General features: G+C 39.0%; 1 protein-coding gene across 1 annotated transcript in view; it reads left to right on the top strand.

Annotated features, from left to right (window-relative positions):
- Window positions 1-24,030, top strand: part of LOC124804918 (phosphatidylinositol phosphatase PTPRQ-like) — a 424,691-nt gene that overhangs the window by 195,500 nt on the left and 205,161 nt on the right. The window contains exon 6 of the mRNA XM_047265295.1: window positions 411-722. Coding sequence (XP_047121251.1) covers window positions 411-722 — 312 coding nt within the window. The remainder of the gene's footprint in view (window positions 1-410; window positions 723-24,030) is intronic.

The following is a 24,030-nucleotide window of genomic DNA, read 5'->3' as shown; positions in this document are numbered from 1 at the left end:
CCAGGCAGAATAGTTTTAGTCATGGCTGGCTCTCCTGAGGACATCGATAGTTCTGACAGATGTTGTCTACTCTAGGGGTGTTGTTTCCATTAGAAATTGTAAAAAATTAAAGTAGGTAGATCACACTTTATTAAAAAGTAAGTGGCTTGAAGAATTCACCTGTTGATTTGTAGTTGAAATATTGGTAATGGAGCCTATAGATCATTGTATGGCCTTTTAACTTTTTGATAGAATACTGTAGCTCTCTGATACAACAGGTTGTTGAGTGTGGGTATGATTCACGTAGTAACCTAAGTCTCAGATCACAAAAATGAGAAGGATTTCTTTAACTTGATGTCACAAAAACATTGAATTTAATAAACATTGTGAGGTACACTGAAGATACATCTGACAAAAATAAAATTTTTCAGTTCCAGATAGTCCAGTTAATGTTTCCATAAGAAATATTTTACCCAGGGAATTTACTGTTGTGTGGTATCCTCCTACCTGTGTTAATGGAGAACTTTGGAACTATGTTGTTACTGTGGAATATATTTCTGAAGAGGAAATCAATTGCCAGCCACCATCACATCACTACTGGAGCTCAGTGTTTTATGAAGATGTCACAGAATATACATTTCCTTATGGATGGCCATTCTCTAAATATAATGTGAGTGTGATATCTGTGGCATCAGGTGGAAATAGAAGTTCATATCCACAGGAGGCTAAGACACTGGAAGACAGTGAGTTGATCTGCTATCATAAATAATTTAACAGCTGCAACTAATAACCTAGGAATGTAATATAAAAGCTTATATTTGCTTATTACATGTGTTGAAATGACTTTCATTACAAGTTGTTTGTAATGGTAAGTGTGGAGTTAACACATAATAATACAGGGTGTACATAAAGTTTGGGAACACTTTCAATTATTTATTGCACATGAACTAAACATTGTACAGATGCCATACATATTGCATTTTGAAGAGAAAGTCTGAAAGTTTTTTTAACAAACATTTGATATGCAAACTATGAGTGACCTGGCAGACATCAATACGGTAATCGAATTCTTGCCGTACCCGTCCCATCATGGCATCGTCGACTGTGGCAGTCACTTCTCTCCTGGAGCTCTGCTACATCACGTGGTAGAGGCGGTACATACACCAGCTCTTTAATGTGTCCCCACAGAAAAAAGTTACACAGAGTGAGATCTGGTGACTGGGGAGGCCATTTCATGAAACAGCTGTCCCCTTCTGTAGCACGGCTGATCCATTGATGCGGCAGCTCCATGTTCAGGTACTCGAGAATTTCAGGATGAAAATGGGGTGGAGCCCCTTCCTGCTGAAAGATGAACAGAGAGTCTGATTGCATTTGAAGCATCAGCCATTGCTGCAACATGTCCAAGTAGGAATATCCAGTCACAATACTCTGGGCAAAGAAGAATGGCCCGTACAGTTTTCGACATGAAAAGGCACAAAAAACATTTACCTTTGGCGAACCATGCTCAAATTCAATGCATTCATGTGGATGCTTTGTACCCCAGATTCAGCAATTATGCCTGTTCACTTTCCCATTAGTGTGAAAAGTTGCTTTGTCACTAAAAATTAAGCAATCAACAATGCCATCGCCACCCTCATTCAGTTTCTGCAACTGCGAACAAATCTCAAAACGCTTGTTTTTTGTCATCATCATTGAGCTTCTGCACTAGCTCCAATTTGAATGGTTTCATAGACAATTCCTGTCGCAGGACTTTCCATACTGTCATTGGAGCCATTTTGAGTTCATGGGATGCATGACACACCAATTTCTTTAGATTCTTTATGAATGTCTCTCGTATGTGCTCCACATTCACTTCACTCACACTGGGACATCCACTTCTCTTTGCTGGGCACAAGCAACCTGTCATAACGAATTTGTTGTGCCTGTGGTAAATGGCCTTCCTTGTTGGTGGCTTCTTATGGTACTTGGTTCTAAACATCCATTGAACAGCTGTAGCACACTTGTTTTTGTCGAACTCCAACACACAGAAAGCTCAATCCACACCTGAACTCACCATGTATGTGACCAGTATCAGCAAATTACCAAACTTACCAAACTATGATGTGGCGGTATACATTTTTTAAAAAAAAAAAAAAAAAGAAAAGAAAAAAAAACCACCTTTCAGGATCCTCTTCAAGATAGTGTTCCCAGACTTTATGTACACCCTGTATATATTGAGGTATTTGCTCAGAGAATGTGAGGTTTTCATAAACACCTAACTGTTTATTTAAACACAATTTCTGTAAGGCACAGCATAACACGAATATAAGGTAAAATGCCAGCTGTGGAGTACAAAGTGGACAACACATGTAAAGTAAACATTATGTACAGAGTTTGTGAATATATTACAGCTGTTAAACAAAATAAATGTGCTTAAGCATCCATACCCTCATGTGTTTAATACATTACAGGAATAAATTGCTGCTCACCATAAAGGTAACCCATTGAGCTGCAGGCAGGTGCAACAAAAAGCCTGTTACAAATTATGGCTTCACTACATAAACACAAAATGTTAAACTTCATGTGAGGATGTAATATGGCTTCCTTCCAATCAAATGCAGCAAACTTCCATCATTGTACCTGTCTGCAACTCAACAGGTGATCTTTACAAGGAGTAGTAATCTATCCCTTGCCCAATATTGTTGATATTCCTACCTGGAGTTTCCATTGTTTAATACATTCCAGATTCACATGTTATTGAGTAAGGTCTGAAATCTAAATGCCAAAAATGGTTTAGTCAAAATATCTGTCATCTGTTTCTCTGTATCCACTTTTTATATATGGATTTCATCAGGAGTAACTATTTCACAAGCAGAGAAATGTTTTATCCACATGTTTGTGCTGTACAATACTTAGATAGTATTTGCTTCTCTTAAATCTAGTGTTTACAAAGAAAAATCATAATTTTATTTAGTTATGTTTTTCATAGATTGTGTTCATGATAAATGCTATGATGTGGGATGTGCCAACTGAACAAATATAGAAAACATATTTTTAAAAAATCTACATGCTAACCATTCACAGTTGTTTTTCTGTTATAATGACTATTATTTATAGTCAAGAACTCTGTTGTTGTATAGAATGAGTTATAAGCAGAAACATCTTTACTCTATTTTTGAAAACACATCTGCTATCTGTCACACACTTTATTTTCATGGATAGATTGTCACAGTTTCATAGTTGTTTACATCACTCCTTTTAGTACCAGAACCAGGATTATTAATGTATAATGCAGATAATTTTGTCTTCTAGTGCTCTATTGGTGAATATTGGTGTTTCTCTCAAATTCAGGTAAATAACTGATGAGAAATTTTGTAGGTGAATAAACGTGATGTGAGTCTGAGGTTAATAATAACAACCACTTAAATAAATGCTTAGTGAGATAGTTTTGTGAACCCCACACATAAATTTAATTACTTTATTTTGTGCAATGATACTGTTAGCCTAAGAGATGGGTTATCCCAGAATATGTTCACATGACAACATATGTACATACTTACAAACATACATGCACTCATACATATTCTAAAGGCTAATGTATTGTCTATGCAACCACTCCCTTTCATCACTGGTTGTTCATTTCAGTTACATGTAAATGTCACAACCTGCTGCCTTCGATATACTTCTTCCTGTGCCTTCCTCTTCCTTTCTTTCCCATCACTTTTCCTTTAAAAATATTAATGATGGAAGCACTGTGTCTGATGATATGTCTAATGCTTTTCATTTTTTTCAGAAATATGGTAGGATAGATTGCTACTCACAGCAAAGATGAGACAGTGTTGCAGATAGGCATGATGAAAAAGAATGCTAGAAATATTTCAGATGAAGTCCTTCTTCAAAAGTAGAAAACACGTATGCATTCATACAGTAACAACCACCACCACTACTACTACTACTACTACTATTACTTATGCATGCATGACATGACTGCTGTCTCTGGGCACCTAGGCCTGACTGCAACTACAATCTGACAAGAGCAGCAATCTATTTGGATGGGTACTGGTGTCACGGAAGAGGCATGAGGTGGGGAGAGGGAGTTATAGCAGGGTTGGGGTTGGGGGAAGATACTGGTTCTGCCTGTGGGAGCATGCAGGGATGTGATAGGGCAGTATAGGGCTCACTTACTTATTGATCAGTGCAACAGCCCTTGTAGAAACTGGGCCTCCTTTATCACCTGCCCCTTTCATCTCTGTCCATTGCTTTTCTTCTCCACTCTCTGATTCTCATTGCTTTTAGATCCTCTTCCATATTTTCAGGCCATCTTTTCCTGGCTCTTCCACTTTGACTTCTCCCCTCAGGCTTACCTATAAATACTTTCTTAACATTCCCTGTTTCTGGCATTGTCTGTGCATCATCAGCCCACATTATTCTTCCTTACTTAAATTTCACTACAATATTCACATGTCCAAAAAGTGTTTGTAGGTCTGCTTTTGTTTTTATTTTCCAGTTTTCCTCCTCCTTCAGTGCCAAAATATCTTTCTGAAAAATTAAAAGGTCTCTGAAATGAGAAATAACCTCTCTACTATCCTTCTCATGTCTCCCATATGGGTAGTCCACTGCCCACCCACCCCACAATATAGCATTGCCAGTCCCTATTCCACCCTTGCTCCAAACCCCTTGCCCCATGGCTCATATCCCAGAAGTACACCTAGATGCAAGGTGTGCCCCATACATTGTCTCCTTACCACCTACCCCAGACCTGTCACAGGCATCTCCTACTCTTTCAAAGTTAGGGCCACTTGTGAAAGTGGCCATGCCTTCTGTCAACTAAGCTGCAGCCCCTTTCTGCATGGGCACAATATCTTATTAGCTGTTTGTCCACGTGAATGGCCACTGCCAGACTGTGGGGAGGGGCAGATGGACCACCCAGATGCTGAAAATACCACCAACACAACGTGCTCCCCATTAACGACTGCTTCACTCCCTATGCTATCTAGATTATTTCTACCTACACTCTGCTGCTTCCCTCCTTGTTGCCCCCCTCCCTCCCCTTCACCTTCAGCACAGATTCATGATACTACATCTAGCAGCCCTATCTCCCCTGCCATGTTTCCACAATGTCCCTGGACACACACACCGACAGCGCTAGCACCATCCCCAACCTGTACCCTGCTATCCCTCCCCTTCTGCATCCCACACCTCAACAATACCTGCACCACTCAACCCAAAAAATTGATGTTCATATTGAATACAGTGGCAGTCACACCTTAGTCTCCAGAGACAATGGCCATGTGTGAGAGAGTTGTTGTTTTGTTCTGTGAAAGCTTATATGTTTCTAGTATTCTCTTCATAGTGCCTATCTCCAACTCAGTACCTCCTCAATGTGGTGCGTATCAATCTATCCTTTTCACATCATACTTATTCCATCCTGGACCTCCCATTGTTCAGTAGGCTGAAGTTTGTTATACTATTAATAATAATGCTTAAGAATAACAAGGACAGAAGCTTTTCGTTTACAGTTAAATTAATACATCACTTACATTTGTATTTACAAATTCATCCACAGTGTAGAAAGCTATTTCTTTCAGTCAGCATTCTAATGCCTTTCTAAACTTGTTAATTTCAACTGTTTCATCCTAATTTGCAATTTTTTAATAAAAACTTTTCCTTTGTGCAGAATACTCTTTTTAAATTATGTTGTCATACTCCAGCGAGTGTTTAAGGAATTCTTCCTCCTAGTTCTGTTTTGTTGTAATATTCAGTCTGAAGACTGGTTTTATACAGCCATGCATGTTAATCTATCCTATACAGTCATTTTTATCTCGTGGAACTACTGTCCATTTGAACTTGCTTAATGTGTTCATGTCTAGGTCTCTTTGTACAGTTTTTATTCCCACATTTCATTCCTTTACTGAACTGACTACTGTGAGATGTGTTCTATCTACTGATTCCTTCCTTTGGTCAGCTTGTGCCATGAACTTCTTTTTTCTGCAATTCACTTCAGTGTCTCCTCATTAGTTATTTGATTTACTCATCCGATTTTCAGCATTGGATTTCAAAAACTTCAGTTCTCTTCTTATCTGAAGTGCTTATTGACCATGCTTCACTTGTGTACAAGGCTACACTCCATACATATAGCTCCAGAAAAGTTCTCCTAACATTTGAATGTAAACACATCAAAAAAAGTTTTGCATCACACCAGTTCCCAGAGCTCCTAAAGATAGATGTTGACTGTGGATATTATATCACAGACACAGTCACTTTGACTGTTCAGAGATGACACTAAACTTGCCCAAAGATGTAAACAACCACGCATGAGCAGTGCCTATTAGACAGAGGGGGTCCAACAGCCAATCAGTTCCAGTCATTCCACCAGGAAGGAGGTACATGACTCATGTTTTTTGTAGTTTAGCCATGCCTAGACAGTCAATACCGCAGTTCAATCATGTCCACATTGTTACTTTGTGTCAGGAAGGGCTCTCAACAAGGAAAGTGTCCAGGCATCTCGGAATGAACCAAAGCAATGTTGTTTGGACATGGAGGAGATACAGAGAGACAAGAACTGTCGATGACATATCTCGCTCAGGCCGCCTAACAGCTACTACTGCAGTGGATGATGACTATGTATGGATTATGGCTCAGAGGAAATATGACAGCAATGCCACCATGTTGAATAATTCTTTTCATGCAGCCACAGGATGTCATGTTATGACTCAAACTGTGTGTAATAGGCTGCATGATGTGCAACTTCACTCTCGACATCCATGGCAAGGTCCATCTTTGCAACCACAACATCATGCAGCATGGTACAGATGGGCCCAACAACATGCCAAATGGACCGCTCATGATTGGCATCATGTTCTCTTCACTGATGAGTGTTGCATATGCCCTCAACCCGACAATCATCAGAGACGTGTGTCGAGGCAACCCAGTCATGCTGAACGCCTTAGACACACCGTCCAGCGAGTACAGCATGATGGAGGTTCCCGCTATTTTGGGGTGGCAATACATGGGGTCAATGTACACTACTGGTAGCCATGGAAGGCACCATGACAGCTCTATGATACATGAATGCCATCCTCCGACCGATAATGGCGAGGCATTCGTCTTCATGGATGACAATTGATGCTCCCATCATGTACATCTTGTGAATGACTTCTTTCAGATAATGACATCACTCGACTAGAGTGGCCAGCATGTTCTCCATATACAAACCATATCGACATGCCTGGGATAGATTTATAAGAGCTGTTTATGGATAATGTGACCCACCAACCACTCTGAGGGATCTACGCCAATTTGCTGTTGAGGATTGGGACAATGTGGACCAACAGTGCCTCCATGGACTTTTGGGTAGTATGCCATGATGAATACAGGCATGAATCAATTCAAGAGGACGTGCTACTGGGTATTAGAGGTACTGGTGTGTACAACAATCTGAACCAGAACCTCTGAAGGTCTCCCAGTATGGTGGTACAACATGCAATGTGTGGTTTTCGTGAGCAATAAAAAGGGTGGAAATGATGTTTATGTTGATGCAAAACTTTTTTTGATGTGCATATATGCTAACAATTTCATTTGTTCAGAAATGATTTTTTTGCTCTTACCAGTTTGCATTTTATATCTTTTCTTCTTTGGCCATGGTCACTTACTTTACTGGCCAAATAGCTAAATTCATAGACAGCTTTTAATGTCTCAGTTACTTTATTTTAATGTCCAATTACTTCACAATCAACTGATTCAATTTGACTGCATTGTACCATGCTTGTTTTACCTTTGTCAATGTTCATCTTATAATCTCTACATCTGTATCAAAATCTATACTTTACTAACCACCATGAGATGCATGGCAGAGGGTATGTCCCATTGATTCAGTCATTAGAGTTTCTTCCTGGTCTGTTCATGTATGGAGTGCAGGAAGAATTATTGCTGGAATGCCTCTGTGGTGCAGAATTTTTCTAATCTTTCCTCACAATTCCCATGTGAGTGATACATAGGGGGTTGTAGCATACTGATAGTGTCATCATTTCATAATTTAAAGCTGGTTCTTGAGCAAAATTCTAGACCTGATCACATGAGTGATTTGTAAGCAATCTTCTTTGAAGACACATAGTTCTTCCCCAGCATTCTACCAATAAACTGGGGTCTCCCCGTCTGTGTTACCCACAACCGAGCCTATGTGATCATTCCATTTCATAGCTCTACAAAATGTTACAACCAGTTATTTGTATGAGTTGGCCAATTCATTCCAAGCTGCAGGACACTACATTTTTTTCATTTTGTAAAGTCCACAATTTTACATTTCTGTACATTTAAGTGAGCTGCCAAACTTTGTACCACTTTGATATCTTAGCAAGGTCTGACTGAATATTTATGTAGATTCTTTCAGATAACTCTTCATTACAGATAGGTGCATCATCTGCAAAATGTATGAGGTTACTATTAATATTGACTTCAAGGTCATTAAAATACATGGACAGCCTCATCACACTTCCCTGGGGCACCCTTGAGGTTACTTCTATATCTTACAATGACTCTCTGTCCAAGACAACATGCTGCACCCTTGCTGTCGGACAGTCCTCAATCCAGTCAAAAATTTCACTTGATATCCCATATGATCATACTTTGGACAATAAGTATAGGTGTGGTACTGAGTCAAATGCTGTTTGGAAATCAATAAAGACTGCATCTACTTGACTGCCTTGATCAAAAGCTTTCCATAGGTCATGTGAGAAAAGTGCAAGTTGGGTTTCACATGGTCAATGTTTTTTGAATCCATGATGGTTGGCACTGTGGAGGTCATTCTGTTTGAGATACCTCATTATGTTTGGACTCAGAATATCTTCTAAGATTCTAAAAGAAATGAGTGTCAAGGATATTGCATGGTCGTTTTATGGATCATTTCTACTAACATTCTTGTAGATGGGATGTGATCTGTGATTTTTTCCCCCAAGAACAGGGTGCAGTTTTTTGTTCTGAGGGATCTGCAGTAGGTTGTAGTTAGAAGAGGGGCTAACTCAGCTGCAAATTCAGTGTAGAATCTGACAGGGATTCCATCAGACTCTGGAGCTTTGTTCAGTTGTAATGATTTCTACTGTTTCTGAAAGCCACTGACACTAATACTTATTTCATTCATCTTTTCAGTGTTACAAGGATTAAATTGAGGCAATTCTCTTGTGTTTTCCTTTTTAAAGGAACATCTGAAAATGGAGTTAAGCATTTCAGCTTTTGCTTTGCCACCCTAAATTTTAGTTCCTGTCTCAGTTGCTAGGGACTGAATATTAACTTAGGTGCCACTAACAGCCTTTACATATGACCCAAATTTCTTTGTATTCTGTGAAATATCATTTGACAATATTGTGCTACAGTAATCACTGAAGGCATCACACATTGATCTGCTGACAGCTAAATGCATTTCATTGGTTATCTCTCTATCTACAACTCTACACTTTGTTTTACACCAACTTTGAGATAATATCTCTTTCTTTAGATGTTTCTTTAAAGTGACTGCATACTATGGAGGTTCCCTCCCATTATTAACTGTTCTACTGGTTACATATCTATGTAGTGCATGGTCAACTGTTCTTTTAAACTTGAGCCATAGTTCCTCTACATTCTCATGCCCTATGCTGAAAGCTTCAAGTTCCTTATTGAGGTATGACACTGGATTTTTGTGTAGTTTATTGAACATCTTTCTGCTAGTTGTGGTTGCCCTTTGTATTTTGCTAATCATTGTTGTCACATTTGCATCATAGTCACTGATACCAGTTTCACTGTGGGCACCCTCAAAGAGGTCAGATCTCTTGTTTACCATTAAATACAATATATTTTCATCAATAGTGGAGTACGTAACTGTCTGTTCTAGGCAGTTTTCAGAAAATATATTTATTAATGTTTCACAGGATGTATTATCATTCCCACCACTAACAAAACTGTAATTTCCAAACTAATTGTTGGATGATCAAAGTCTCAGACAATGATTAGAGTATGATTGAGGAACTTACATGCAAGTGAACTGAGGTTTCCTCTAAAGTTTTTGGTTACCTTAGGAAATGCATCTGTTGGGTGATGGAAAGATAGATTATCATTTTATGCCCAAACCTGATACTGAGTCTTGCTCAAGCAGTCTAACATGCAGTGTCAATTGTTATCTTGGTGGATTTGAGTTTCTCATCTACTGTGACAAATACACCACTTCCACTTCCCATTTGCCTATCCTTTCAATATACCCTCAAAATTTCCCTAAGAATTGCCACTGCTATCATTATCACGTTTGAATCAGCTTTCTGTACCTAATATTATGTGAGCTTCACTGCCTTTCAGGAGTGCTTCAAACTCTGACACTTTCTTGCAAATGCTTTAGCAGTTAACCATTAGGATTTTAATACTCTCACCTGTGGGAGGCATTTCTTTTGATCTTACACTATTACTTTGGGTTTCCTAATGCTATCATTATCTGTATTGGATGGAAAGTCACCTTATCTAAGAAACCCTTGTGTGCACCCCACACACTGTCAGCTACATGAGTATCAGCCTTAGACATCTATTGCACCCCTGACCCCTTTAGACGGACCTTACAGATCTCAACACTACGGTGCAAGTCCAGGGAGTCACAGCCCAGCTTTTCACAGAACTTTGTAGTCTCTGGTTCATTCCTTCCACTTGGCTCAGAACCAAGGGTTCATGATCAGTTCTAGGGATAACACTGAAGATTGTGAGCTTCATTGAAACTCCATCCACAATACTGGTCTTCTCAGCCTTCTCTGCCAGTCACTGGAATGACACAAGTATGACCTTAGAGCCAAGATGACAGGTGTTATTTGTTCCAATGTGCACCACCGTCTGCTTTGTTGCACTTTGTTCTCTCAATGGCTGCTGGAATAGTCTCTTCAACATGTTGAATGCAGCCCCCAGGCATACATACTGAGTGACCTGATGTCCTTTCCTGTTCCTTGCTGCCATTTCCCTAAGGAGCACAATCATTTGCCTTATGTTTGAATTGCTGATGATTAATAGACTCTCTTGCATTTGTCTGCTCTTGACACCAAGCAGAACAGGTTTCTCCAAAACTGGCTCAGTTTCAGTTTCAGTGAAAGACAACATCTCAAATTTGTTGGATAATGGGGAACATTTAACACCCTGAATCCCCCTGGTCCCCTTCCACCCTGTACAGAATGCTTGGACCTACTATTGACATGCACTTACAGTCAAGTGGATGAGTAACAACAGCTCCTGTACTTTCTGCAGAGAAGACAGGCTCCACAGGAGAGGATGGTACTTGACGTACCTCTGGTAATGGTATCACACATACACAACTCTCAGGAGCTGTTTCAACACACCAATTTGCAGCAACTGCCAATTGTTTGACAGTAGTCAGTGTGATTTCCAGCTGATATGAACATGAACCAACTCATCTCATGTTTGAGAACAGCGGGGCTGCATTTTGGCTGGTGCAACATATTACGGGGTAGTGAACAAATAATTGTAAATTAAGCCCTCTGATTATCTTTTAATCTTTTGAGCTAAAATGTGACTAATTCCCTATAATAATTATAGCAAATACATAAAACAAGATTTCTATTAAGGCAACACAAAAACCTGTGGTATAAATTACTAGTTTCTAAAATGTTTTGAGGTTAATTGTCATTGTTATAAATTATAGGGTCTCACCTCTTTGAGGGAAAGCTAGTTACTACAGAATATGTTAATTAGAATATCTGCTCCTGTAACTAAATCACAAACACTGGTTTACTAGAAATTACTTGTAGATTATGCAAAGAAAATGGTAGCTTCTGAAAGTTCTCAAAAATGTACTTTTATATGTGTTGATATACAATGAAATTTGGGGTTGATGTATTCTTTGGCAGTAACTGTGAGCCACAAATACTAATTTGCTATGAAACAAGTTATGCATCCAAAGCACTTGTACCAGTAAGTTTTGTAAGTGGTCACAAATTTTCAAAAATAATATTTTTCTAAAGTAGTTATACAGTGACATTAGAGAATTGTTGTTTGATATGATGATAGGCCTACTCTTCTCAAAAATTTTAAAGGAGCACAATTAAGTGTGAGCCTAAAATTGATGAAAGCAGTGTGAGTTTATTGCAGCACTTGGAAATGTTCAAAATTTCAATATATTTTACAACACACACAGGTGTTGATAAACTCAATGAAATATTGTGCAGAAGTGACATGAACATAAATATGCAAATCTAAAACCTGAAATCACCACATGAGTCTTGTGCATGCTGTCTCACACAAAGGAACTTACTGAATTCAGCTTTCATATATAAATAAATGTGTGTATTTCATGGATTTTTCACTTAGCTGTTTCTGTACACACTGCTACAATGGCTTTCTGAAGAAGGACTCTGTAACATGAGTTACACTAAAATGTGCAGCACCAACAGAACATATCTTCTGCCTGTTGTGGCCAACTCTCTACAAGACACTACCCATTTTGTTTGAGTGCTCCTCCAAGTCTTATGCTAACTCTGGCAGAATTGCAATATCATTGACAAACCTCAAAGTTTTTACTTCTTCTCCCTTAACTTTAATTCCTTTTCCAAATTTCTCCTTACTTTCCTTTACTGCTTGTGCAATTTACAGACTGGAGAATGTTGTGGATAATGTACAACCCTGTTGCACTCCCTCTCAACCACTTTCATGCCTCTTGAATAACTGTTGTCTAGTTTCTGTACAAGTTGTAAATACCCTTTCATTCCCTGTATTTTTCCACAATACCTTCATAAAGTTAGAGAGTGCAGCCCAGTTAACGTTGATAAATCTTTGAAGATAAATCATAGGCTTAATTTCACCTTCTGTGTTCCTACATTTCTCCTGAACCCATACTGCTTGCCCCTGAGGTCAGCTTCTGCCAGTAATTTCATTCTTCTGTAATACATTTTTTGTCAGTATTTCAAAACCATTACTTATTAAAGTGAGGGATAGTTAGTATTGATACCTGTCAGCATCTGCCTTTTTGGAGTTGGAGTTATTACATTATTCTTGAAGTCTGAGGGTATCTCAAATGTCTCAAACAACATACACTATGTGGAAGAGTTTTGTCATAGCTGGCTCTCCAAGGGCTGTCAATAGTTCTGATGGAATGTTGTTTGCTCCAGCAATCTTGTTTCCACTTTGGTCTTTCAGCCTTTCCCTTCCTTGCTTAGTACTGACTCTGACTTGTCACCTATCCTATTGATATTCACACTCTTCTCTTTTCTTCAATTCTTCTTTAGGCAGCACTTAACTTGACTCTAGATGTATGTGCTTCTGCTGACTTACATTTGTCCTTGTCCTCTTGCCATTCATGCTTGGGTATTTTGCATTTTCTGTCAGTCTCATTTTTAAACTTCGGTATTTCTTTCAGCTGCTTAATTTTTATATTTTCTCTTTTTCAGTTAAATTCAGTATTTCCTGTGTTATCTTGAGGATTTCTTCTAGGCTTTGGCTTTTTACCTATTTGAGACTAGTCTCCTTCTCTATTTCATTTCTCTAAGCATTTCTCTTCTATTGTGTACCCTTCCTTTGTTTCAGTCAGTCATTGCCTAATGCTCCCTCTGGAACTGCCAACAACATCTGTTTCTTTCAACTTATCCAAAATTCAAAATTTTCTACCTTTTTACAATTTTCTCAGTTGCCATTTGCAGTACATGACCAGTAAATTATGGTCAGCATTCACATCTGCCCCTGGAAATGTTTTCCACTTCAAAATCTGTGTTTCACCATTATATAATCAGTTTGAAACCTTCCAGTGACTCCATATCTTTTCCATGTATACAGACTTCTTTCATGGATCTTAAACCAAATGTCAGCAATGATTCTTTATGCTATATTCTACCAGGTGGCTCCTCATTCATTTCTTACTCCCAATGTTCTCCTACCATTTTCCCTTCTCTTTTTTTCCTCTTATTGAATTTCAGTTCTCCTAAACAAATTATATTTTTATCATACTTAATTATCTGAATGATTATTTTAGCTCGTCATACATTCTTTCTGTCTCCTTATCATCTATGAAGAAAAATGGTGGGCCTGGGCTTTCATATCCATCCTGACTATGTCTAGAGATCCAAGTCAGGGACTATTTTACCTCTGGAATATTTTACAGAAGAGGCGTAAGGTAGTGGTGCTTAACCCGGGGAAAAATAAAGGCTCTAGTTTCCCCTTGCTTTCAGCTGTGCTCAGTACCAGCACAGTAAGAGCATGTTGCCTAATGTTACAAGGGCACACCACTAAATCATCCAATCTGTCTCCTGCAGCTATTAAAAAAGCTGCTATCCTTTCTCAGGAATCACAGGTTTGTATAGTATCTCCACAGATACCCCTCCATGACTACCTGTACAGTCAAGAAACTTAGGGAAGAAATGATGGTGCACCATGACAAATTGCAACAGGATCAAGCTGAGAAGGGAGCTTATACAGCTGTGACAGGAGTGTATAGATCATAAATTAGGGCAGCCAAGAGGAAAGCAAATGACAGATACATACTCAATTCAACAAATAAGTGTAAAGCAGTGTGGAAAGTCATCAAAACAGAGATAAACTATGAAAATAAATACAACATTCCAACTGAACCAAACACTTTAGATGCACTCTTTATCAGTTGTGGCTCAAATAAAAATCTTACTGAAGATGCTTATAAAGCTGTAGTTTTGCTTTCAGTTCTAGATAGCAAGCAACATGACAACTACTGCTGGACTCATGTATCCTATAGGCTCATTGGCAAAAGCAATTGCCAGACTTAGCAACTCGAAGGCAGAATACTGCTATTGACTTTCAAATCATCTAATAAAAAATGTAAAGAAATAAATTCTACTGTTGCTAAACAAAATCATCAGCCAAATGCTACATGAAGGAATCTTCCTAGATTGCCTAAAAATTACTATTGTAACACCTATCCATAAGAAACATGACAAAGTGTCTCCTGATAAGTATCATCCCATCTCACTCATACCAATCATGTAAAAAATTGTAGAATATTATATGCATGAACAGACAAACCAGCACTTAGGGCAAAATAATCTGCTTATCTACTCACAATATGGTTTCAGACCTCATTTTTCCACTATCAAAGCAGCTGAGACTATTATCACAAAAATATATGATTCTTTTGACACTATGAAAACAACCTGTGCAGCTCCTTTAGATTTGAGGAAAGTTTTTGACACTGTCTCCCATAGTATACTTATCAAAAAGCTCCAATACTACAGAGTTGGAGAGAATGCTCTTCTCCTAATTGAGTCACACATAAGCAACAAAAAGCAGTTGGTAACCATAAACAACCAAAGGTCAGACTCATTATTCATTACAAAAGGTGTTCTACAGGGCTCAGTACTCCCCGGGTCAGTTCCTGTTCATTGTATATATTATAAACGACTTACCCTAATTTTTGATGTGTAAGGCAGATGATACAACTCTAATCATGCAAGTTGATAATCAAGAGGATTTGTAACATAATCTAAATGTAGCAGTGGGCTGATGCACCAACATGTCACAGGCAAATTATTTACAAGTTAATAACAATAAAACTGAAGATTTTGTGTGAATCATACAGAAAAATTGCACTCAAAACTTTCTCAAATGATTTATTTGCTGTAGAAACTGAGGACTAATGTAAGCAAAAACACTACTAGTATATGCATATTTTGCATTTTTCATCTCCCATCTTCCCTATGGAACTCTTCTATGGGGTAATTGCCCCAGCTCAAAAACTGTATCCAAGTGGGGAGGGGGAGGAGGGGGTGGGGGGGAAAGCTATCAAATGTATAACAGCCCTGACTCCAAGAGAATCTTGTAAAGGTCACATCCGAGAGCTCAATATTATGACAGTCCCTAGCCTCCTTATGTGTAGTTGCCTTATCAGTGTTAAAGAGAATTTAAATAATTTTAACCTTAAGATGTCTCTACATGAACATAACACAAGAACTTGACAATTGATTGATGTACCCTACATTAGGCTAGCTTTCACAACAGTCACAAATGACTAGGCCACAGATTTTTTAATAGGCTCCTAAAAGTTGCCCAGTTTGTTCCCTTCAATACATTTAAAAATGTTCTAGCTGAGTGGTTCAAGAACGAAGCATACTACTCCATATAAGTGTATGAGAAATAAGATTTAAGTGACGTCAAGTCCTGACTACAATCATACTAAGTTGTAATAAATAATTAGTTAAAAGTTTCCTACATACATAATTTTCGCATTATATGTTTGGCCAGAGGGCTAGGTTCTGGCCCATCTGACTGGTTAGCCTGCTAGTTTGTGATAAAAAATGCACAATGATATCTCCAATGCTGAGATGACAAGATCTTTATTCATTCATTCGGCAATTAATACAGGACATCTTTTAGACGCAATATACATCAAGGCAAGACTCATGCAAAAACAAATAAGTGACTTATTGACTGGTTACTAAAGAACTAATTATAAAAAAAGGTTCTTTAGAATTAACATGGAGAAAACAAGAACATGAAAAAAAACTATATGCTAAGAATAAATGGCATGGATAATGGACACAACACAGCACTCCTGGCGGCTGGCGTGGAACTAATTTATCCACACAAAATAAAATACTTATGGTGTGACTCAAGGGTGATGCACTCATGAACCAAACTGCACTGCATTGCACCGCTAATTGTGGTACAACAGTCCCCTCGGCTGGAGAGGAGTTCCATCCAGGAAGCACACCGGGAAGTGGACACACCGACCAGACCTCATGGTGCACTGGCCCCGATGGAGCTGTGGTATGCTGATCCCCCGGAGCTGACGTCCTTGTCAGTTATGGTGCCGGAGCTGGTGTTGCCAGACCAAGTTTTTGGCAAAGCTGTGTTCACTGAGTCTCAGTGGAGGGGTGGCTCATTGAAGATATAGGCTGATTTGACACTGTCAATTGTAACAGTAGCTCGTTTTCCATTCACAAGAATATCTCCCCTACTGATAATTTGATGTGGCCCAGTGTGAGGTGCCTGGAGGGCTATTTGATGCCATCAGTTCATAACATAAGGTGAGTGCATGTCCTGATGTCTTTGTGTACAAAGGTGGCAACAGTTCCATGCCTAGATGGTTGTGGAGGTCAGATTTTTCTGACATGATGATGAAGGCGACTGATGAAGGTAGACAGGTTTATATCAGGCTGTGGAGTCACGTCTACAAATCTGCCAGGCAGTTGTAACAACTCTCCATACACTAATTCTGCAGAGGAACTGTCTATATCTGGCTTGTATGAGTTTCGTAGGTCAAGCAGGACCATCGGCAGAGTCTCTGTTCATCCTGCACCATGGCACTTCAGGACAGCTTTCAAAGTGTGGCCCCAATGCTATATCATGCAGTTACTGGCCAGGTGGTAGCTGGTTGTGTTGTGGTGGCTCATCCCACAGAATGCTGTTAGCTTTGCAAGCAAAGAAGATTCAAATTGTTTACCACAATCTGTGGTGATGTGCAAAGGACAGCCAAATCGTGATGCCCAGTTTAATATGAAGACATACACCGAGGTTCTGCCAAGACATTGTCCACTGGGGCCACTTTGGCCAACAGGTGAATGGTTGATCATTGTTAGCAAATATCGATGGACATTTGAAGGTGGATATGGTCCCATGACGTTGATATGTACATGCGTAAAATGGGTTGTGGCTTCAGGATTGTTTACGATAGGTGTGTGCACGTGCTGGCCAACCTTATTATGCTGACACTGTATACAACATCAGGTCCACTCGTGACAGTCTTTCTTCATCCCTGGTCATACAAAGCAATCTGAGATTAAGTATATTGTAGTTCATGCTCCAGGATGGCACAGTTTATTCAAAGACGTAAAAGCATTTTTCCTGAATTTTGTGGGTAAAAAACAGTCACGGTTTGGCTGCGGTCACATCACAGTATGACTTGATGCCTGTGCCAGGAATGTTGGCTGCAGATCCAATGCAGACTTTTTTTCCTGAAACAGCTGTTGTAGTTCCGGGTCTGTAAGTTGTGCTTCTGTGAGTTCCATGTACTCAATGGTGGAGATGCTGCTGACACAGGAGAGACAATCTGCTACTACTTTCTTGATCTCAGATTCATGCTGGATGTTCATGCTGAACTGCATGATGTACAGTAATTGGTTGTGCTGCTCTTGCTGAACAATTAATAATGTTCTGTTGAAAGCCATATGTCAGCGGCTTATGATATGTGGATATGGTGAACTCACAGGCCTCCAGCTGAGGACAGAAGTATTTGATTGCCTCATATATCACTAACAGTTCTCACTCATAGGCGCTCCACTTACATTGAGACTGTGACAGTTCCTTTGAAAGTAAAGCTAGAGGTTGCCACACATCAGTGTTGTATTGTTGCAACACTGCACCCACAGCTGTCTGGCTTGCATCTATAACCAATGGTGCACTTGGCTCAGGATGTGCCAACAATGCAGTGTCTGCTATTGCTTGTTTAGCCAGTTCAAATGCAGCTGTCATGTGCCCGTCCACTGTATTCTTGCATTCCCTTTGCCTTTTGGACCTGCCAGCACAGATGTAAAGGGTACCTGAATATCTGGTGCGTGAGGTAAATGTCTGCCACAAAAATTACACATCCTCAAAAATCGTCACAGCTCCTTCATTGTGGATGGCCATGAGATCTGTAGTATGGCTTCCACTTTGTCAGGTAATGGTAGTGAGCTAGACAGAGAGATTTGGTGGCCGGGGAAATCTACTTGTGGTTGACCAAAATACATTTTTCTGTGTTCAGAATGACACCATATTCGTCTCGCCATTTAAAAACTTGTATAAGATGCTGGCGATGTTCTTCTGGTGAGACTGAAAATACCAATATGTTTTCAAGGTAGGCAAAACAGAATGGCAGACCTTGCAACACTGAGTCAATAAATTTCTGTCATGTCTGCGCAGCGTTTCTGGGGCTGAAAGTCATGAATGGCATAATTATGGCCATCTTCAGGATGTCTTTTTTGGTGATGGGTATCTGCATATATGCCTTCACACAGTTCAACACACTGTACAGGTGGGCACCACTCGGAGCATAGTTATAATTGTGAAGCAATGTAACTGGGTAACGATTGGACAGTGTAAGGGTGTTAAGTGCTCTATTGTCCCTGCACGGATGCCACGCACCGCACTTCTTAGGCATGAGATGTAAAGGTGATGACCAAGGGCTACTGGATGGTTGCATGATACCCTCTTGAATCATAGTCAAACTCGACCTTGGCGATAGCTAACCGATCCAGGGCTAACTGTCAAGATCTACAGAATAATTGCAGCCCCTCGGTGGTCTTCAAATATTGCACTGTGTTATGCTTCACTACCTTAGGCATACCTGGAGGTTTTGTCAGCACTGGAAAATCCCAAAGTAAGGTGGCATACTCGCTGTCTGCTGTTTCAATCAGCTTGGTGGATTAGATGGTTGCATGGCGGCCGAATCCTGCAGCTGTCAGTCCAGTGGTTTGGTTGACCAGGCATGTCTTGGCAATGCCAGGTAGGAGGTTGTAATTTGCCAGGAAGTCCACTCCTGTTATTGCCTTGGCGATGTTGGTGATCATGAAATTCCATGCAACCACTCGGTGCAGGCCTAAAACTAGTTCAAAATTATGTGTACCATACATCACAATAGAAGAATTGTTTGCAGCAGCTAGACAGAATTACGTACGCAGCCTACACCAGTGTAACATTGTTCATGGGAAAATACACAGCTCAGAGCCAGTGTCAATCAAATATTTCTTGCCTGTGCACTGGTCACTCACAGACGGATGCTGTGTTGCAGATGGGGAATCAGATGAAGCGTCTACACCCAATCACTGCTGGCATTTGTGTATGTGCAGGATTCAGTACAGCGACCAGCTTGATCACCAAATCTTCTATGACACCACCATATCCCCTGCTGCATTTCAGCCACAGGCACAGAGGAGGCAGTTGATGATCTGCTGTGTGAACGCTTCTGGTATCTCAGTCAGCCACAATCATGTTGCTGTTACACTGAGACATCAATTGGCTAATCTGTTGTGTCAACATATTGACCTTTGCCATCAGAGTGTCATAGTCGGCGTGCAAAACTGTGGCTGACATGCTCATGCATTGCACAGTTGCTATGTTAATTGGCACAGGTGTGATAGCATCCTGTACCTTGTCTTCTAGTTCCACCACCATGTCTAAAGGGGTTTCTGACTGCAACACTGTTATTGCTTTGATGGCTGGCGGCAACCGATTGCTCCAGATGGTTCTCAGCAGGCTGTCAGACACAGTACCAGCGTCAGTCTTACTTTGCAGGTGCCACAAGTACTGTCATGGTTTATGATCTCTGATGTCCTCCTGCATCAGAACTTAGCAGCTATTACAGAGTAAAAGAAACTAGCTTCAACTTGCGCAAACCATAGCACTGGATTGTGAGGCCAAAAGGGTGGTAGTCTAATGACAAGACTGGACACAGTAGGGTCAGTTGTGGTCAGATTTTCCATCAGCTTACAGTATCACTTTATTTTGTGCATCAGGCAGGTGATAATTCATGTTGGGGTCACCACTTTGGCCATAGGGCTAGGTTGTCTTCCATTCAACCAGTTAGCCAGCTAGTTTGTGATAAATAACACACAACAATATCTGCAATGCTGGAATAACAAGATCTTTATTTGTTTGTTTGGCAATTAATACAGGACATCTTTTAGGCACAGCATGCGTCAAGACAAGACTCACGCAAAAATGAATAAGTGACTTGTTGACTGATCACTAAAGAACTCAGTACTAAAAAGGTTCTTAAGAATTAACATGGACAAAACGAGAACATGGAAAAAACTATATTCTAAAAATAAATGGCACAGAGTAATGGACATAACACAGTGTTCCTGGTGGCTGGTGTGGAACTAATTTATCTGTGCAAAATGAAATACTGTGCTGCTAATTGTGATTGCTACATATGTGGCAATGTGTCACTGATGTAAATATCATGAAATTTTTATGTTCTTTATGTCTCTTAGTTTTATGCATAAATAATTGCACCAATAACATGTAAAATGTTTGAAGATGAACACATTCAAATTCAAGCCTGTGCCAGTCTGGCAATTTGTATGGTCTATGGCAAGTGGATTCCTGGCTATATAAGACTGAATGTGTACTTATGGCATGTTCATCCCAACTGTCACTGGCATGCAGAAGGGTGTGCAATATGTATAGGCTCAGAATAGTGAATATTTTGTTATTAATGAAGACCTTTTGCAGGAAGTATTGACTCACAGATAATACATGCAACAGATGTTTTTTTCCAGCCAAAGAAACTGTTCTGCCTCCAGCAGAAATACCTCACATCATTCACTACAGTTAAGATTCACATGGAAAAAGCCATAATATGTGAGGAGTAGTTGTTTTCCAGTAACACGGGTTTTTGATTTATGATTGAGGTACAACACACATGATAGTTTGCTGTATAAGTTATTTGTATGTGTGTTCCAGTTCAGTTTGATGTTAACATGGACACCCAATAATTTGACAGATTCTTTCCCATTACAGTCATTACTTTCCCTTTCAAGGAGAATACTACACTCTCATATTTGCTGAGGTTAAATATTAACTCATTTGCTTGAAATCAGGATGATGCCTTGTCCATAATGAATTCATTCATTTGCTCCATTATATTTACACCATTATAAGAAGTTATAAATGATGTCTTCAAAAATTACTCCATTGTAGGCAGAGTGTTAAAAAAAAAAAAAAAAAAAATGACCAAAAATGGTCTGAGCACTAATCCCTGAAGTACTCATTTATTTATTTACACGTCAAGTTCCATAGGACCAAATCTCCAAGGTCATGGAACATATCAGTACATGAAATTACAACATAAAAGTAATAACAGATAAAAATAAATGTTTATGAACATGAAAAAAGTCAGTCCATGAGCTTAAGTAAATGCAATCAACAGTACAATAAGAATCAGCTTAATTTTTCAAGGAACTCCTCAAGAGAATAGAAGGAGTGACCCATGAGAAAACTCTTCAGTTAAGATCTGAAAGCACATGGATTACTGCTAAGATTTTTGAATTCAAGTGGTAGCTTACTAAAACTGGAAACAGAAGTACATTGCACACCTTTTTGCACGAGTTAAGGAAGCCAGATCCAAATGCAGGTTTGATTTCTGCCAAGTATTAACTGAGTGAAAGGTGCTTATTCTTGGGAATAAGCTAATATTGTTAACAAGAAATGACAGTAAGGAATATATATGTTGAGAGGCCAATGTCAAAATTCCAGACTTGTGAACAGGGGTTGACAAGAGGTTCATGAACTTACACCACTTATTGCCCGAACTGCCCATTTCTGAGCCAAAAATATCATTTTAGAATGGGAAGAGTTACCCCAAAATATAATACCATATGACATAAGTGAATGAAAATAAGCAAAGTAGATTAATTTTCATGCTGAATGATCACTCACTTCTAATACCGTTCGACTAGTAAAAATGACAGTACTAAGTATTTGAGCAAGATCCTGAATGTGGGCTTTCCATAACAGCTTACTATCTATCTGAACACCTAGAAATTTGAACTGTTTAGTTTCACAAACCATATGCCAGTTCTGTGAAATTAAAACATAAGGTTTTGTTGAACTGTGTGTTAGAAACTGTAAAAACTGAGTCTTACCATGATTTAGCGTTAGTTTATTTTCTACAAGCCATGTGCTTAGGTCATGTACTGCACTATTTAAAACTGAACCAGTGTTGCACACAACATCCTTTACTACCAACCTAATGTCATTAGCAAACAGAAATATTTTAGAGTTACCCGTAATACTAGAGGGCATATCATTTATATAAATAAGGAAAAGGAGTGGCCCCAACACTGATCACTGGGGCATACCCCACATGACAGTACCCCATTCAGACCACACATCACAGCAGTTATCAACATTGTGTATAATGAGCTTTTGCTGCCTGTTGCTAAAGTAAGAGGTGAACCAATTGTGAGCTACTCGCTGCATTCCATAATGCTCCAACTTCTGGAGCAATATTTTGTGATCCACACAATCAAATGCCCTAGTTAAATAAAAAAATATGCTAAGCATTCAAAACCTTTTGTTTAGCCCATCCAGTACCTCACAGAGAAAAGAGAATATAGCATTTTCAGTTGTTAAATGATTTCTAAAGCCAAAATATACATTTGATAGCAAATCGTGTGAAATAAAATGATTAATTATCCTTACATACACAGCCTTTTCAATAACTTTAGCAAACACTGATGCCACAAAAATCTTAAACTATCTGCGTTATTCCTATCTCCCATTTTATGAAGTGCTTTTACTAATGAGTACTTTAATCTCTCAGGAAACTGACCATTCCCAAAGGAAATATTACAAATATAGCTAAATACAGGGCTAACATATGCAGCACAGTACTTTAATATTCTGCTAGACACTCCATCATAACCATGGGAGTCCTTAGTCCCAGTGATTTGGTTATTGATTCAATATTCCTCTTGTCTGTATAACAGAGGAGTATTTCAGACATCAATCTCGTAAAGGCATTTGCCAGGAAAGTTATATGATTTCCTATAGAATCTAAATTTTTATTTAATTCACCAGCAATGCTCAGAGAATGATTTTTAAATACTGTACATACATCTGATTTATCAGTAACAGAAATATTTTTACTGCAAACTGACTTTATATTGTCGACCTTGTGCTGATGATGAGACACTTACTTCACAACTGACCATATGGTTTTAATTTATCCTGTGAATTAGCTATTCCATTTGCACACAACATATTCTTTACCTTCCGCTTTGTGACAACTTCAATTTTTTGGTTTGACTTAATTATGAGTGTTCATTTCCTATCGGATAAATAATATTTTAATAGTGCCAGTGTCTTTGTTATTCCATATTGCTTAAGTTTATTTACAAGAATATTACGTCAAAGGCTTTTATCAAATCAGTGACCACATATGCTGCCTTTGTTCAGATTATTTTAAGACAGATAAAACAATAATCTGAACTAATATAAATGCATAGACCTTCGCAGCCAGAATCAAGTTGGATAAAATCATTTTAGGTAATCAGAATACTGGCATTTTAGTTACCTTAGTGCTTCATAATGATGTGACTTTAACTTAAAATG

The sequence above is a fragment of the Schistocerca piceifrons genome, chromosome 7 (assembly GCF_021461385.2).
Source record: "Schistocerca piceifrons isolate TAMUIC-IGC-003096 chromosome 7, iqSchPice1.1, whole genome shotgun sequence".
NCBI classification, from domain to species: Eukaryota; Metazoa; Arthropoda; class Insecta; order Orthoptera; family Acrididae; genus Schistocerca; species Schistocerca piceifrons.
Note: the sequence above shows the minus strand (reverse complement) of the source record. Positions and strands in the feature narration are given on the sequence as shown.